A 17,670-nucleotide genomic window follows, 5' to 3' on the forward strand; every position below is an offset into this window, starting at 1 on the left:
CACGCCAGGCCTCCCTGTCCCTCACCGTCTCCCAGAGTTTGCCCAAGTTCATGTTCAATGCATCGGTGATGCTGTCCAGCCATCTCATCCTCTGACGCCCTCTTCTTCTGCCCTCGATCTTTTCCAGCATCAGAGACTTTTCCCATGAGCTGTCTGTTCACATCAGATGACCAAAATGCTGGAGCTTCAGCTTCAGCATCAGTCCTTCCAGTGAATATTCAAGGTTGATCTCCCTTAAGATGGACTGGTTTGATCTCCTTGCTGTCCAAGGGGCTCTCAGGAGTCCTCTCCAGCACCACAGTTCAAAGGCATCAATTCTTTGGTGCTCTGCCTTCGTTATGTCCAGTTCTCACAGCCGTGTGTGACCCCGGGAAGACCTCAGCCTTGACTGTGTGGCCCTTTGTCGGGAGAGAAGCGTCTCTGCTTCCAGCACACTCTCTGGGTTTGTCATCGCTTTCCCGCCGAGAAGCAAGCGCCTTCTGATTTCAGGGCTGCAGTCACCGTCTGCAGCGATTCTGGAGCCTGGGAAGAGGAAATCTGTCACTGTTTCACCTTGCCCCCTTCTGTTTGCCTGCAGTGATGGGACCGGATGCCGTGATCTGTTTTTTTAATATTTAGTCGGATCATCATCCCTCCCCTCAAGCCCTGCCCTGGCTTCCCCGTCACCCAAAGTGAAGGCTAAGACCTTTGTGCTGATGATTATCAGACGCTGTGATCCTGGTAACATATCACCTGTGCCCTTACCTCCACGCCCAGGTGCCTGGTCAGTCAGGCCGTGACACTCACGGAGACGAGACCTACCCCCGCCCCAGGGCCCCGCTCTGCACCTTCTCTGCTTAAACCATGGCCGGTTCAGGGCTCAGCCTCCTGGAACTCCTCCTGACGTCCAAGGCGCACGAGGCAAAGACAAGGCATGGAGGAGGCTGGCGGAAACGGCGTCTGGGAAAGCCTCGGGCATCCGAGTGCAGGCTTTGTGCCAAAACCTCCTGTGTGCACAACATGAGGCCGGAGCACAGGCTGGGCATAGAGACCACGGTCCACAGCGCAGGGAGAGTCAGGGTGGGCATAGAGACCACGGTCCACAGCGCAGGGAGACTCAGGCTGGGCATAGAGACCACCATCCATGGTGCTGGGAGAGTCAGGCTGGACATGGAGACCATGGTCCACGGCGCTGGGAGAGTCAGGCCAGGCAAGAGACCACTGTCCACAGCGCAGGGAGAGTCAGGGTGGACATAAAGACCACCGTCCACAGCGCTGGGAGAGTCAGGCTGGGCATGGAGACCACGGTCCACGGCGCTGGGAGAGTCGGGCTGGGCATAGAGACCACCGTCCACGGTGTTGGCAGAATGACGAGCGTGCTAGACACACACACACACTCACACACATGCACACCTTCCCCTAGAGAAACCCCGTCTAAGGAGAGACAAGGCAGCCGGAAAGGCGCAAGCGGGGAGCTGGCCTGGCCTGTCCCCAGAGCTCAGCCAGGCAGGAAGTGAGTCCAGCAGGGAAGGGGGTGTTATCACAGCAGTGCAGGAGGCTTGGACATGCTCGCAGGAAGCCAGCCCCACATGACGCGTTAGCCATGTACCCTCATGGAATCCACAAGGTCCTCCTGCAGATCCAAGTACCCATTCAGTCCCCACCCTCAAGGAGCAGCATGTGCGGGGAGGGGGCACCACCCGCCTGTCCAGCGGTGTGCAAAGACCACCAGGGACTCCCAGGAAGGTGTCAGAAGCAAGCGAGGTGTGAGGGGCCTGGCGGAGCTCTCCCCAGGCCCCAGGTGAGATTCCTGGAAGAAGGTGACGGGCACTACCGGCATGTGCCAGGCCGTCTGCAAAGGGCCGCGGAGGCCGCTTCTCTAGCGCCCAGGGCTCCACGGGGAGCCGACCCCCCGGGCCCGGTGCCTGGCGGCCAGGAAGGGGCTGTGGCGTTCCCCACGGGTCCTGCACTTGGCACCGCTTCCCCCGAGCAGTGCCGTCTCACCAGCTGACCACCTGGAGAGAGAGATTGATCTGATCTCATGGGTGAGGGATGGCAGCCCCTCGAGGGGGCCCAGCATGCAGCCGGGCGTGACAAGGAGGGGGGTCAGGGGCAGACGGGTACCTGGAGACCCTCCCTGGGATGGGCCTTCCGGCAGGCGTCTGCCCTGCAGCTTCCCCAGAGAAGGGGAGGAGGCCCCTGTCCCCACAGCCTCCCATTGGCCCCTGGCAAGCCCAGCGGCGGTCCTGGGAGGCTGAGAGGCGGCCGTGCAGGGATGCTCCCTGCCTGGGGCCACCACCGCCCTGTGCCCGGGCCTGACCACGTCTGCCCAGCCTCTGTGTACTGGACTCCGTAGTCACTGTGTTCTGGGCCCTCAGGACGGGCTGGGACCCAGGCGGTGCTCAGTAGGTGCTTGATGAGTAAATACATCCAAGTTAACTCCTCCAGAGCAGAGGCCAAGTTGTTCACTTAGTAATTAGTTCAGGGACGGGAATTTGGGGGAGAATGGATACAACTGCTGACTGGCAACTGTCACGGCATGGTTAATGCACTGGTTACGCGTGTGCACTCAGTAGCTCAGTCTTGTCTTTGTGACCCCGTGGACTGTAGCCTGCCAGGCTCCTCTGTCCATGGAATTCTCCAGCCCAGAATACTGGAGTGGGTAGCCTTTCCATCCTCCAGGGATCTTCCCAACCCAGAGAACCCAGGGATTGCAGGCCCGCATGGCAGGTGGATTCTTTACTGTCTGAACCACCAGGGAAGCCCTGGTGGCTATATCCCAATACAAAATAAAAAGTTAAAAACAAAAAATTCGTTGGGTACCTGCTGTGGGCCAGCTACATGACTGGTGCTTAGGGCACAGCAATGAACCGAAGATCCAAAGGCCGTGCCCCCCGGGGGCGGCCAGGCTCGGCTGGAAGAGGAGGCCTGAGGCGCCCATCAGAGCTGGGCTGAGGCGCTCACAAGTCTGAGGCCCAGCAAGTCCCGGTGGCTGTCAGCTTCGCACCTCAGCCACGATTCAGGGCAACAGCAACCCTCCCCCAGCCCGCCGAGCACCTTGCTGTCATCTGTTACTGCTATCCTGCCCGCTCCCCCCACGCCCTGAAAAGGCCTAAGTATCTGGAACTTTCCACCCTCCCCCCACACCCAAACCTCATGATTCAGCCAGGCAGCTCCAGAGGGTGCTGATGCTGGAAACTTCAGTCTTATCTGCTCCTGAAAGCGACTGTCGAGATAAAGAGTGAGGCTCAGAGCAGCTCAGTGACTCACCCCAGGCCAGAGGAGCAGTAAGCGTCAGCCCAGGACTGAACCCGAGTATAAACCAGGCAGTGCTTTCTCCTGCTCAAGGCTCCTCTCCTCTTTGCTAAGATACCCGCATCCACCTCATGTGGTGACCCACCGGCCCGCTGCCCAGGACTGAGGGGGTCCCGGGATACAGGACACCGCCCGCTACTAAAGCCGGGAGCAGCTCAGGCCGACCGGAATGAGACCCTGCCCTACAGGCTCGCTCCGCCAGCCTCAGCCACTGCGCAGCCCCCAGGACCCCAGCTGCTCCCAGGAGCCCCTGTGATGCTTTCCGGTTCTGCCCAGCCCAGATGACACCCGGCCCCACCCCAGACGATCCCGTGGGCTCAGGAAGCCCAGGGCTGCAGTCTCCTGGGTGCTGCTCAACAGCCTTGCTCCCCAAACCCTGCCCTGCCAAGACCTCCCAGAGCAGGAGCTGGGGCCCAGCCAGGTGCGAGTCAGCCTTTGACTTGGCCGCCCGGAGGCTGAATGGCTACCCGAGCTGGAAGCGCCCTGAGCCAGTGACCGGCGTGTTCAGCCTCTTCTGGGGCAGCCCACCCAGGGGAGGTGCTCCGTAAATGCTGAGAATCGTGGCTGAGCGCAGGGTCTTCCAGGCCTGATGATAAAGGCAGGTTTCCAGTCCGCATCTCGGCCTAAGAGAATCCCCACCCACAGGAGGGGTCTGGGATCCACAGTGTCCCGGCTCTCTTAACTCAGGGCTCCCCTGAGCGTGTCCACAGACCAGCACCACGGGCATCACCCGCGGGCTTGTAAAGAGGGAAGCCTGGTCCCCTCCCTGGACAGGCTGCATCAGTCACCAGGTGTGTCCAGGGGCCTTGCAATCTGCATTCTAACATGCCAGCTTGGTGATTCTCTGATCTGAAAAGTTTAGAAAAACGCTAGCGTCGAATAATGGAACGAGAGTCACAGGCGGGCGAGAATCCTTTCGTGAACATCACGCCTTGGTCCACTTGTGCCTTGAGTGGGAATCACAACCCCAGCCGCACTCCCCTCGATTGTGACGATCAACTGGGATCCGTGTAAAAGTTCACGCTCGGAATCCAGCACACAGCAGAAGCTCAAGACATGCCTGTTCACTCTGCCTCCTTACCGGCACTGTTTCAACACTCATGGAGTCAGGAAAACTAAGGCTTCAGTGGCTTAAGTCATGTGCACAAGGTCACTCAGAGGGCAAAGGCCTGGGGACTCTGCACGCCAGGCAGGCCCGGGAAAGGGCCAAACAGCGTCTGTTCCGCCTGGTTCCAGCCTCTCCACCTCCTGGTGCTGGCCTCTCCACCGCTCTCTGCGCCCCATGAACGGCGACAGGCCTGGAGGGGCGTGCAGGGCGACGGCCCTGCCGTCAGGGTCCCTGGGGAGCGGCTGCCCTCTGCAGCCTACGGGGCACGTGGCTCACCTGCCTGCCAGACTCTGCTCGTCTTGGTGGCTGCAGGGGGTGGTTTTGAGAGAGACCCCTTCCCGTCTGCGGCAGCACAGATGGAGGTGGAGGGCATGTGCCGCGTCCGACTCTGTGACCCCGTGGGCTGCAGCCCGCCAGGCTCCCCTGTCCATGGGAAAGATACTGCAGTGGGTGCCGTTTCCTCCTCCAGATGAAATAAGTCAGACAGAAAGACAAATAAGGGAATGGCAACACACTCCAGTATCTTTCCTGGGAAATCCCATGGACAGAGGAGCTGGTGAGCTACAGTCCATGGGATTGCAAAGAGTTGGATACAACTGAGCCACTAAGACACTACAGATAAAGAGAACAAACTAGTGATTACAGGCTGGGGAAGTGGGCAAAGTCCTGGGCTCAAAGAGAGATTCAAGGATGTATTCTACAACGCAAGGCATGTAGTCAATATTTTCTCATAACTATAAAAGGAAAATAACCTTTCTAAATTGTATAAAAATTCAAAATTAAAAAGAATAGCCTTTCCCTCTTCCTGGCCACTCAGATGGAAGAACTGGCTTTCACACAAGGCAGAGGTCTGGAGGCCTCCACGGCCTGCGGAGCCCACCTGCCTGAAGGCCCTTCCTGGGGCCGCTCCCTGGGTGAGAGAAGGGGGCGCCAGGCTGCAAGTGGTGACCAAATGCTGCGTCCACACGGCTTCTGCAGGAAGCTCGCCATCTCGCGTGGCAGAAAGCCCAGGGCAGGGCTGGTGGGGGGTGAGTGCCAGGGGCTCAGCAGTGCGACTTCCGCGACCCGCACTCCGTGGGCCTCCCTCCTGGGCCGGGAGCTCCCTGCGCAAGACGGCCGCGGCTTTGGGGCAACAACGTCCAGGACAGGACGCGGTAACATTCTTCTTCCCGCTGGAGCATGTGTGACAACCTGCAGCGTGAAGACATCCCTCCTAGAAGCCCGTCAACGGCAAAGGCCTCTGATATCTCACGGGCTGGAGCTTGCTTGTCACAGAACAGTGACAAGCGACGGACCGACCCCCCAGAGGCCAAGGTCCAGCTCCTGTAAACTCAAGGCACCCAGACGGGCTGAAGGAAATCAGGGCTCAATCAGGAAGGAGGAAACGGTGGAGGTGGCAAGCACTGGACTGCCAGCCAGGGGGCCTCTGGCTGGCCCGACTGCCCGACGCCAGTCCCCACAGAACAGCTCTCCCGGAGACAGGGTCGTCACTTGTTCCTTGGCCCTTTTGGAAGCCCTCAGCCGTTCGTCCTGAAGGGCCAGTTCCGATTAAGCAGGAGCCTCCCTGTGTGAAAGTCTGTTCAACTTAGCACACCAGGCGCCGGCCATGGGGCTGACGGCTGTTCCAGCGGGCCTCGCGCTCTGCCCTCTGCAAGCAAGCACCGCCGGGAGGCCAGACGGGGCACACGCCCGGCAGGCCGTGGGGAGGGCCGGGGCCTGAGCCGGGAGGCGGGAGACGCTCGGAGGGCGACGGCCCTGCGAAGCACTGCCAGGCGCTCCTGGGCTTGTTTCGTTTTGTTCTCGGCTGGTCCTTCCAGCCGCCCTCGCAGTCCAGCACTATCATTACAGATTACAACCCCGTGTCTGTAATTTCCAAACTCCAGACCTCTCTACAAAACAAAGCTCATTTTCGCTGTTAACTTATTGGGCAGTTAAACTGAACCAACATAAGGCTCTTTAGAGTGACTTTATCCCTTTGGCAATGACAGTTGATATGTTTTGAAGCAGAAACCTTGATTGTTTCCCATGAAGTACTGTCCCTGACCCCACTAGGACTGTCGTGTAAGGTCTAGTATGTACAATACACTCTGAAAATTTCTGCAGCCTGAGACGCCCCTGGCCCCAAGTGCTGCAGAAGAGGAACCTTGGATATGCGTCTCCACTGTCTACACGGGCCTTCCCGAGGTGGAGTTTCACTCTGACCCAGGTCCAGACCTCTGAGCCCGGCTGCTGCTGGATTCTGCCACTCCCTGCGGGTGGCTAAGGAAGACTCCTCTCTCCCTGGGTCCTTTCCTTCATCTATAACAGGGGGTGGGGGGGTGTGGGTGGGGGTGTCGGACCAGATCAGTGGGTTTCAAGTGTGTGTGTTTGCTTGTTTGCTTCGTTTTTTAAGCACCTTAGCCCTTCCTTCAAAGGAAACTTAAAGGGAAAGAATAACTGCGCCAGTGAGTGCGGCCTGCCCTGCGGGCCACCGGGGCGCTTCCGCGACAGGACAGTGTGAATACTGACGTGTGCGGGTCTCACTCTGCGCTTGTCTTCTCAGAGGCGAAGGGCCCTTTCTGGGAGGAAAGGACGGCTGGGGGAAAACGCACGAGGATCTTGACGGAGAGGCTTCCGACCTGCAGAGAGGCCCACGGAGCCCAACGCCACGAGCTCCGGGGAGAGAGGTGCAGCTCGGGGAGGGCGGGGTCCGGGAGCCAAGTCAGCCGAGGGAGGGGGCGCCACGGCCTGGAGGGCAGGACTGGCGGAACCCGCCCTCCTGATCGCCCCAGCCTGAGGCCCCCGCCCTAACGTCGGGGGCAGGGGTTCGTTGCGGGGAGGGGAGGGGAGGGGGGCGGAGCTCGGCAGCCCCGGCCTCCTGCCCTGACCACAGCAACCACGAACCGGGCGGCTTAAAGCCACTGGCGCGCTACCATCGGACAACTGCATCTTCCGGGTCCCAGAATCAGGACAGGTGGGCTTCCACAAAGGCACGTGCTTCGGAGGACAGCAAGACAGACCGTCTGAAAGCGAGATGCGCCCCGGCCGGGGAGGGCCAGTAGGGGACTCCGCAGCCCCCTTCCCCTGGGTCTGGAGGGTGGACTTTGGGGAGTTGGGGGCACCCCAGGAGCCTCCAAAGAAGCCGTTCCTGAAGGAGGCCACGTCTCCGCAGTCCCCTTCCCCTAGGTCTGGGGGGTGGACTTCGGGGAGTCGGGGACACCCCGGGATTCTCCTAAAGGCTAGGGCCACCTCCTCACCCCGCCGCAGGCTCTCAGCTGCACCTCGGCCTGGTTTCCGAAGAAGCTCCTCGGGCCGGCGGGGAGCCCCACTTCCCGTCCACCAACGCCTGCCCCTCTCTGGGAACACTCCAGGGGCCTGAACAAGCACAGCCCGCCTCCGGAACAGGAAGCCACAGTGCTGCCCGGGGCCCCTGGGAAGCACAGGAACATCAGCAATTGGCCTAGGCAAGACCCTCACTCCACCCGACGGCCTACACTTGGTGACCAGACTTTGCCCCCTCTCCCCAGATACTCTTTCTATCAGTTCGCTACCCGTCCATCACTAAGGGGTAATTAAAGGATCTCAAGATCACACCTAAGCAGAAGGGCGGTGGTTCCTTCCAGAAGACACACTCATTAGGGCCCAACTGTTCCCAATGACCGAACTGTCTGAGCGGCTGAGCGTCCTCGGGGAGGGGAGGCCCGTGCCGTCTGGGGGGTGTTCCGGAGTGACTGCCCTGTTCCTGGCCACGCAGGTGTCCGACTAGGCACTGCTCAGGAGTGTGTCTCAGGGTCTCTGCGCTTCTTCCCCAGCAGGGGAGACCCAGGACTGGCCAGCCTCGCCCAGAGTCAGGGGAGGGCGAACCCCGGTTCTGCAGGTACCACAACCCACTCCATCCTCACAGCCACCGGCCGGAGCGGGCGTTATCAGCCCATCTCACTGAGGAGGAAAGCAGGCTCAGAGAGAGCGCGGCCACGCAGCCGCAGGCAGAGTCCGAATGAAGGGGGAGGCTGGATCACGGCCCTGGCTCACGGGAAGCGGGGGACCATCGGGAGGAGCAGGCAGCTGCGGGGGCCTCGGAGCCGGGCGGGGTGTGGGCCGAGAAGGGGCCGATACGCAGCCCTCCGAGTCCACCCGGCCCGGCCCCGCCCCGCCCCAGCCCCGGCACTGCCCCCCACGCTGCCCCCGCCCACCGACGCCGCCGGCCCGGGAGTCTGCGCTGGCGCCCGGCTCGCGCGGCCTCTCGCCCGTAGCTAGCGTGTGAGTCTTCCACACGCTCTTGCCGGAACCCCGCAGGCCCGGCACCGAGCTGGTTCCTCGCGATGGAGTGATCAGGACGGTGGTGCGGGGTGAGGCGGAAAGGGACTTCAGGGCTCTGTTTCCAGCCTGGCCCTGGCCCTAGCCCTTTTCTTCCGTATCTACCTCTTGGCAAAACTGTGAAACCAGTTTATCTCAAAGGCGACGCCGGAGCGGCTCTGAGAGAGGCCGCCGTCGCCGCCCTCCCGGGCGGGCAGCTCTGGCCCACGCAGGCGCGCGGAGAGGACCGGGCTGCGGCCAGTGCGGCACTGAGGACCCCGATGCTTCTGCTCAGAGCCTCCTGTGGTTCCCATGTCGCTCGGAGGAAGCACAGAGCGTGAGCCGTGACCTCTGAGGCCCCGCCATCAGGCCCTGCCACCCTCGGCCCTTGAAGTCCCTTCCCCGGACCGCACTCCGACGGTGGCGGAGCGCTTATCTCAGGCCGCGGCCCCGAGGCCCTTCCCCAGCTGCCCCACTGAAGCCAGCAGCCCGGGCCCCCACCCCATCGCAAAGCACGTGTTCGCTTCCGCTCTCTATTCTTCTGACACCACTTAACGCTGTCTGACAGCCCGCACGTTTCACTTCAGTTCAGTTCAGTCGCTCAGTCTTGTCCGACTCTTTGCGACCCCATGAATCGCAGCACGCCAGGCCTCCCTGTCCATCACCAACTCCCGGAGTTCACTCAAACTCACGTCCGTCGAGTCAGTGATGCCATCCAGCCATCTCATCCTCTGTCGTCCCCTTCTCCTCCTGCCCCCAATCCCTCCCAGCATCAGAGTCTTTTCCAATGAGTCAACTCTTCGCATGAGGTGGCCAAAGTACTGGAGTTTCAGCTTTAGCATCGTTCCTTCCAAAGAACACCCAGGGCTATCTCCTATAGAATGGACTGATTGGATCTCCTTGCAGTCCAAAGGACTCTCAAGAGTCTCCTCCAACACCACAGTTCAAAAGCATCAATTCTTCGGCGCTCAGCTTTCTTCACAGTCCAACTCTCGCATCCATATATGACCCCTGGAAAAACCATAGCCTTGACTAGACGGACCTTTGTTGGCAAAGAAATGTCTCTGCTTTTCAATATGCTATCTAGGTTGGTCATAACTCTTCTTCCAAGGAGTAAGCGTCTTTTAATTTCATGGCTGCAGTCACCATCTGCAGTGATTTTGGAGCCCAAAAAGATAAAGTCTGACACTTAGTGATTTTATTTATCATATATGGCACCCCTTCCCCCTTAGAAGGTGGGTGTCACATAGGGGCAGGGATGTTTGCCATTTTTGTCTGATTTGGTCACTGGTGTATCCTCAGGGCCTCAAACATCGACAAGCACGTGGCAAGCACTCGGTGTGGAATGAATGAATCAGTGAATGAGTGAAGGGCCTGCCTACTAAGGCTCTGTGGCTCATCCTGGGAGCCTTTAGGCTCCTTTGAATCTCACAGCAACCCCTACAATAAGTCTTTTAATCCAAGATGAAAAAATGGATGCTTAGAGTGATTAGTAATTTGGCCAAGGTCACAGAGTTAGGAAGTGCCAGGCCCAGGACTCAGGCACCAGTCCGGCGGGTTCTGACGACGGTGCCCATTTCTGCCTGTGGTTGCTGTCAAGGTAGCTGTCTCGGTATGACAAACGTGGCACTCACTCACTGTCCTTATTCCAAATAGCAAATGTTTTAGTTTACGGATTTTGCCAAATCTGTCCCAAATGTGAGGTCTAGCGTACCCAGGTGGGCCTGGTGCCCCCAAAGACAGGAGGAGGTCCCACTGCAGCCAAAGGGAAAGACTCTCCTTCAGACACTTCTCTGAACCCCAAAGGAGAGCCACAATAGTTCTGTTTTGTTTCACCCTTTATCTTTGCTTTATTTTTTTAACCTTCCTGAGCGATGTCTTTGACCTTTTCTCGTCTGTGAGACCTTCTGCCATCAAAGACTGCTGTCTGCCATGCAGTTCCTGGAGGCAGAAATCTCTCTCTTGAGTTTCCCCAAACCAAACGTGCACACAGACCCAAGGCCCACCCTGCGCTGTACGACCAGCTCCCCAGCGCCGACCCCAAGCCCCACTACTGGCTGTGCCTGAGACCACGGGGGCCAGGCCTTGGAAGAGGAGCCGAGCCTGGAGCCATGAGGGCAAGAGAGGCCCAAGTCCCGGAAGTCCATCCACCCTCTCATTCCAAAGACCACCCTAGGCGGAGTCACCCACGGCCCCACCCACCATACTCACATGACTGTTTCCTCAAATCACTTCTCCCTGTCTGAGGCTATCAGGTTTACTGTATTTGCTTACATCTGTCTCCCCAGAGGAGGCCGCACACGAGGGAAGGAACTGTTCGCCATTGTTGACGCTTGGCACAGGTGGACATGCAAATATTGGTTGAATGAGTAAATAAAGCAGGAAACAGGTGGATTCTGAAGGAAAAAATCAGAGGCCTCCGAAATGAACCCGTTTAATCCAAAGATCAACCTGCCCTGACAGTATTATGTGCCACACAGCTGGGAAGTGACAAAGGAGACCCAGGACTGTCTAAATCCAAAGACACAAGAGAATGCTGCGGGTACAGGGAAGAGCCCTGATGCTGGGACAAAATGAAGGCAAAGGGAGAGGAGGGCAGCGGAGGCTGGGAAAAAATGAAGGCAAAGGGAGGGGAGGGCAGCGGAGGCTGAGATGGTTAGACAGCGTCACTGACTCAGTGGACATGAATTTGAGCAAACTCCAGGAGACAGTGACGGACAGTTAAGCCTGGCATGCCCCAGTCCATGGGTGGTGACCCATACAGGGACGGCAAGGTCAGGCTGCCACTGGGGCCCAGGGAACCACCTTTTCCTTAAATGCTGATTTAACTGAGAAGAGTCAACATTTCCCACCATGCTGAGCCCAGGTAGCTCTGTGCTTCCACCATGCCCCGGCATGATCACGGCACCAGCACCTGCCCAGGAAACACCTGCCCAGAGCCGGTACCGTAGCTGAGAGTGTGCAAAACCCCGTTCTCATTGTGAGGCACTAACCCCATAAAAGGCCCACACAAACCGCCCTTGAGGAGGGCACATGCCATCACTCTCCACTTCTGGGCAGTTTGAGGTGAGACAGCTGAAAACAGGGGATCCCCTTTCTGAGAACAGTGTAATTCATTCATTTGTCCGGCTAGCGTGTGCATGCCCAGCCTCAGGAAGCCAAAGATGAAACAGGACAAAACCTCTGCCCTCTTGCCAATCCATTGGTGCCTGTGGTTTTGACAGGCATGAAAAGCAAGCAAGTATTCAGGATACTTGCTTCCAAAACAAATAAGGCCACGTGGAACTGTGCCTTCGGAAACGGGATTCTGGGTGCAATTTTCAGTCCATCAGGTACAAGAACCAGTTGAGTCAACAGGGGTCCTAGACTAACCCCAGGCCTCAGGCTGCTACTACTTCGGGGCTCTGTCCCACCCCCTCTTCCTCTGGGCCCTGAGCCACTCACATACCCACCCCCTTTTCCCAATTTCCCCATTTCCCAACATTCTTCGACCACATTCCCACCTCTCTGCAAAACACTCTCCCTCTTGACGCCTCTGACTCTCTTTCTCCATGTTCCCAAACCTGACCTCCCTATACCCTCAGCTTGTACACGGTCGGGACCCCACACGTCTCAGCCTGCCTTCCACCACCCCCCACACACCCCAACTCTGGGCTTCTACCTGGAGCCCTTCCATGCCATATGTTTACAAAGCGTGTGTCCCAGGGGTCTCGGTTCAGCAGCCTTCACTCGCAGGACTCCCCTAAAGCCGTCGTGACTCGGAGCACACCACCCGCGCAGCCTGGACCCCCGCCTACATCCGCAGCCAAGTCCTGAGGACGCGCCCCCGCCCGTCACACCCGACTTCTCTGAAGCCCAGGCCGGACCCCGACCCCGGGAACCCGGTGAGACCTGCACCCCGACTCGGCCGGGAGCCCGCCCTGCGCCGGTGTCCCGGCGCCCCCACAAGCGCTCGGCTGCGGGTCCCCCGCAGATCGCGCGCCCCTACCCCGGCCCCGGAGGCCCCGGCCCCGCGCGCGCCCCCGGGCGCCGCGCCCCGCGAGCGGCGGGGGACCGGCCGGCGCCGGACGGAGGCCGCGGCGCCTACCGTGGGCGATGAGCTTGGCCGACAGCTGCCTCGCCAGCTCGGGGATCCGCTCCCACTGGCTCTCGGAGCGGCAGCGCTCGATCTCCGTCTCCAGCCGCGAGCCCGCCTTCCTGGTCGCCATCGCGGCCTGGCCGCCGGCGGTCGCCGCCTCCCTCCCCGCCCGGCTCCGCTCGGCTCGGCTCCGGCGCGGCGGGCGCGCCGCTCGGGGGGCGGAGGCGGCGGCCGGCGCGAGGAGCGCCCCTGCCGGCCAGGGCCGGAGCCGCCGCCGGGCCGGGCTGCGGGAGGCCGGGGCCAGGGGGCTGCGGCCCGGATACGGGCGACCGCGGGGCCGGGCGGGGCTCAAGACCTGGGAGGGCGGCGCAGGGCCTGCGGAGGCAGCGACGAGGGCGGCGGTCCTGCAGACCCGCGGGCGCGGCGACCCTGGCGAAGGTCACGGAGCGGGCGGGACTGGGGCGCAGACGCTAAGGGGAGCCTGCCCTGGCGTGCCCTGGCTCTCAGGTTTGGGGGGGCCGTCCCTCCGGGCCCGGCTGCGCTCCTGCCCCCCAGCAGGCCCCTTCTGCCCCGGGTGGCCTCCCGGCACCTGGTCCCAGGCGGGTGGAGACGCGTCCAGGCCCCGCAGCTGCCCGGGGGCCCCATAAACGTCTGTCGTCGAGCTGGACTGAGCCAGGCAAGGGCCGCCAGCCCAGACGCCCGGTCCCTTGTCCTCCGAGAAGGATGCAGGATCACCAATGGGGTTTCCTTGTCCTGACCCTGCAGGCTCAGAGCTGAGGTTGTTGTTCAATCGCTCAGCCCTGTCCGACTCTTTAAGACCCCATGGACTGCAGCAGGCCAGGCCTCCCTGTCCATCATCAACTCCCGGAGTTTACTCAAACTCAGGTCCATTGAGTCGGTAATGCCATCCAACCATCTCATCCTCTGTCGTCCCCTTCTCCTCTTACCCTCAATCTTTCCCAGCATCTGGGTCTTTTTCAGTGAGTCAGTTCTCATCAGGTGGCAAAAGTGTAGTTTCAGCTTCAACATCAGTCCTTCCAATGAACACCTAGGACTGATCTCCTTTAGAATGGACTGGTTGGATCTCCTTGCAGTCCAAAGGACTCTCAAGAGTCTCCTCCAACACACAGTTCAAAAGCATCAATTCTTTAGCACTCAGCTTTCTTTACGGTCCAACTCTCACATCCATACATGACCACTGGAAAAACCATAGCCTTGACTAGACAGACCTTTGTTGGCAAAGTAATGAAGAAACAGCAGAGTCCAATGAGAATAAAGACCTGAGCGGGTGGCGGGTGTTATGATTTTAAACGGGATGGTGGCTTTGATGAAGTGACGTTGGGCCAAGGTCTGAAGCAGGTGAGAAACAGTATCTCGGGGAGAAGCGTCCGAGCAGAGGCCTGGGGCTTGTTTAATGGATTAGGGGTTGGAGAACTCAGAGATGGGAGTTGGAGTCGCAGCTCCCGTTGGGCCTCCGGACCACTGTGGAGACTTTGGCTTTTCCTCTGGTGAAATGGGGCCTCCATGCAGGACTTTTAACGAAAGAGTGGCAACCCACTCTAGTATTCTTGCCTAGAGAATCCCGTGGACAGAGGAGCCTGGTGGGCTGTTGTCCATGGGGTCGCACAGAGTCGGACACAACCGAAGCAACTTAGCATGCATGCATGCATTGGAGAAGGAAATGGTGACCCACTCCAGTACTCTTGCCTGGAGAATCCCAGGGATGGAGGAGCCTGGTGGGCTGCCGTCTGTGGGGTCGCACAGAGTCAGACATGACTGAAGAGACAGCAGCAGCAGTCATGACGTGACCTGCATTTTAGGAGCATCACTGTGGCCACAGGACTGAGGACACAGTAGTCCAGGCAGGAGATGGTGCTGCGTGGACCAGGGTGGTAGGCGGCGAGAGGGTTACATTCTGGGTGCTGGGTCTGAGGGTGGAGCTGACGTCTGGAATGCCAGCTATGAGGAGCAGCGGCTGACCTCACCTCTCCTCGGGGAGCCTCCCTCTAGCTCACCTGCAGGTTCCTCTCACCCCTCAGCTGCCATGGGGCTGTTCTTGGTGGGGAAAAGATACCGAGCCCAGGTAACCAGTGATGAAGCTGAAACTCAGACATGAAGAGGTGAGGAACAAGGTCTCCCTGGGTGGTGGTCTAGTGGTTAAGCAACCGCCTTTCAGCGCAGGGGCTGTAGGTTCAATCCCCGGTCAGGGTACTAAGATCCCACGTCGCCTCGGGGCCATGAGGCCCACAGGCTGCAGTTCGCAAAGATAAGAGCCACGTGCAGCAGCAAAGATCCTGGGTACCGCAACTGAGACCCGACGCTGCCAAAAACAAGTATTTTTTTTTTAAGATATGAGGAAGCTGCTGCTGCTGTTGCTAAGTCGCATCAGTCATGTCTGACTCTGTGCAACCCCATAGATGGCAGCCCACCAGGGTCCACTGTCCCTGGGATTCTCCAGGCAAGAGTATTGGAGTGGGTTGCCATTGCCTTCTCCGATATGAGGAAGGAAGATCAGGAAATGCCTTCTGTTGTGACCAGCTGAAACCCAGGTACCTCCAAGGACCTCTGAGGGGCTGCAGTCGCCATGGACAGCGCAGGGAAGGGGATCTGGAATGTCCAGGTTTCAGCAGGGGTCCCTCTGGGGCCGTGATGCTTTAGTCCCACCAGGAGGAAGCCACAGGCACCCGCACAGGTGGTCTTCCCCGCCACGTCGCCCCACCACCACCACCTTCTCCCCGTAGCCGAGCTGGAGCTCTGCTTCCCCAGAGGCCTGCACAGGATGTTCCATTTCCTCTGCTCCAGGAGGGGAACTCCTGTGCATTCTCTGAGACCCAGGCCAAGGGTCACGGTTGCTCAACCACCGACAGGTGCTGTGATGGGGCTTCTGATAACCACACTCTCACATCATGACCAGTGTTGATCCGCCCCGGTTGCCCCGGTTGTTGGTAGATTATCCGCATCCCTCTGTACCCTCCAGGCCAGCTGATAAGTTCCGAGACAAGGCCCAGTCTTCGTGAAGGCAGCACGGAGCTTGACCCCTGACTCAGTGTATGCTGCCTGGGGAGCATTTGCTCACTCCACGCCTTCCATGCTGGCAGTCCCTCGGCTGTGTTGCCTGCTTCATAGAGTTAACGGAGAATTAAAGGAGGAAACACACGTAAAGCACTTAGAAGGGTGTTGATCGAACGTAAGTTCAGTTCAGTCACTCTGTCGTGTCCGACTCTATGCGACCCATGGACTGCAGCACCCCAGGCCCCCTGTCCATCACCAACTCCGGAGCTTGCTCCAGCTCATGTCCACCGAGTCAGCAAGAATGCAGCAAATGTGACCTGCATTCCGTGTCTTTGTACCCTTTGCACCCAGCATAGGCTCTGGCACAGTGGAGGAGCTTTTGAGTGAAATAAACAATGAATGGGGGCTTCTCTGGTGGCGCAGCTGGTAAAGAATTTGCCTGCAATGCAGGAGACCCTTGGTTCCATTCCTGGGTGGGGAAGATCCGCTGGAGAAGGTATAGGCGACCCACTCCAGTATTCTTGGGCTTCCCTGGTAGCTCAGCTGGTAAAGAATCTGCCTGCAATGTGGGAGACCTGGGTTTGATTCCTGGGTTGGGAAGACCCCCTGGAGAAGGGAAAGGCTACCCACTCCAGGATTCTGGCCTGGAGAACCCCGTGGACTGTACAGTCCATGGGGTTGCAAAGAGTCGGGCACGACTGAGCGCCGTTCACCTTCGTTGTCTGGGCTCACCTGGCAGCTGCCACAGCAACCCAGAGACGCACACGTGGCCAGAGGAGGAGAATATCCAAAACCAGTTTTCCAGGTGAGTTTACCTGCAGGCAGCACTCAGGGGACCTCAGGAGTAGGAAGTCTCCTGTGCTCATAATAGTAATTAAGCCAACATCTTTTTAACCAGGCATTGATATTACAGGTTAGACAAGGAAGTGAAAAAAATCTCAGCCTGTAGGTTGAATCCAGCTTCAAGGCCTGGCAGTGGCTTTGAGAACGAGAATAGGGCAAATAAACTACATTTCAATTAAACCCACACACCCCCACGACTAGAGTAGGGTAAGAAGTGAGCAAAGAGGAGAGGGCTGGAGAGAGAGGGCAGACGGAGGGGCGTGGGGCCTCCGGGGGGAGTTTCAGTGCCTGGCCCGAGGCCATCCCCTCGGAGAGGCTCCTGACCCCTGGTCCAAACCCTCTCCAGCCCCCTTATTCCGCTGGCGGCTCCCGAGGGCCACGACGGGGGTTACATTTGTTCAGTGCTCGTGGGTCTCCCTCACCAGACTGTCAGCTCCAGGAGGGCAGGGGCCTTGGTGTGGTCTTGTTTGCTGCCGCAGCCCCAGCACAGGGTGGATGCTCAGCAAATCTGTGTCGTGTAACTGAGTGCAGAGAAGGAAGGTGGTGGGGCTGGAGGCAGGCAGCTCGCTGAAGCGCGGGGGGCAGGGTTAGGGGGAGAGGGAAACCTGGAAGTGTCGGGGGGCTCAGGGGGCCTCCAGGACAATCCCTGCTGACCTTTGACCTGCTTGAGCCCGGGGCGGGAGCCACACCCCACTGGCCCTGTGGACCTGCACTCCGGCAACATTTGTAACCAACGGGAAACCACGGCTCCAGGGCGGCGCTCAGCCTCTGAACGCCTTTAATTGCGAGGGTTTTGACCCCTGCAAAGACACACGTAATCAAGAGGCGCCTGTATAATAAAATAATAAAGTGAACCCCAGGGATCCACCTGACCATCTCAGAGTTAACCACGAGTTTGATTTTTGCATTTATTACATTCTTATTTTGGTTGCTTTTTGTGCTTATTACACCCTTATTTTGTTTTTGTGTTTATTACACCCTTATTTTGGCTGACTTTTGTGTTTGGTGGTTTAGTCTTTAGGTCGTGTCCGACTCTTGCAACCCCATGGACTGTAGCCCG

General features: G+C 59.1%; 1 protein-coding gene across 3 annotated transcripts in view; it reads right to left on the reverse strand.

Moving 5' to 3' along the window:
- Positions 1-13,067, reverse strand: part of TTC7B (tetratricopeptide repeat domain 7B) — a 279,640-nt gene extending 266,573 nt beyond the window's left edge. For all 3 annotated transcript variants that reach the window (XM_055538917.1, XM_055538916.1, XM_055538918.1), the window contains exon 1: positions 12,765-13,067. In XM_055538917.1, the coding sequence (XP_055394892.1) occupies positions 12,765-12,885 (121 nt within the window). In that variant the 5' untranslated portion in view covers positions 12,886-13,067. The remainder of the gene's footprint in view (positions 1-12,764) is intronic.
- Positions 13,068-17,670: the final 4,603 nt, after the last annotated feature.

The sequence above is a fragment of the Bubalus kerabau genome, chromosome 10 (genome assembly GCF_029407905.1).
Source record: "Bubalus kerabau isolate K-KA32 ecotype Philippines breed swamp buffalo chromosome 10, PCC_UOA_SB_1v2, whole genome shotgun sequence".
Classification (NCBI taxonomy): domain Eukaryota; kingdom Metazoa; phylum Chordata; class Mammalia; order Artiodactyla; family Bovidae; genus Bubalus; species Bubalus kerabau.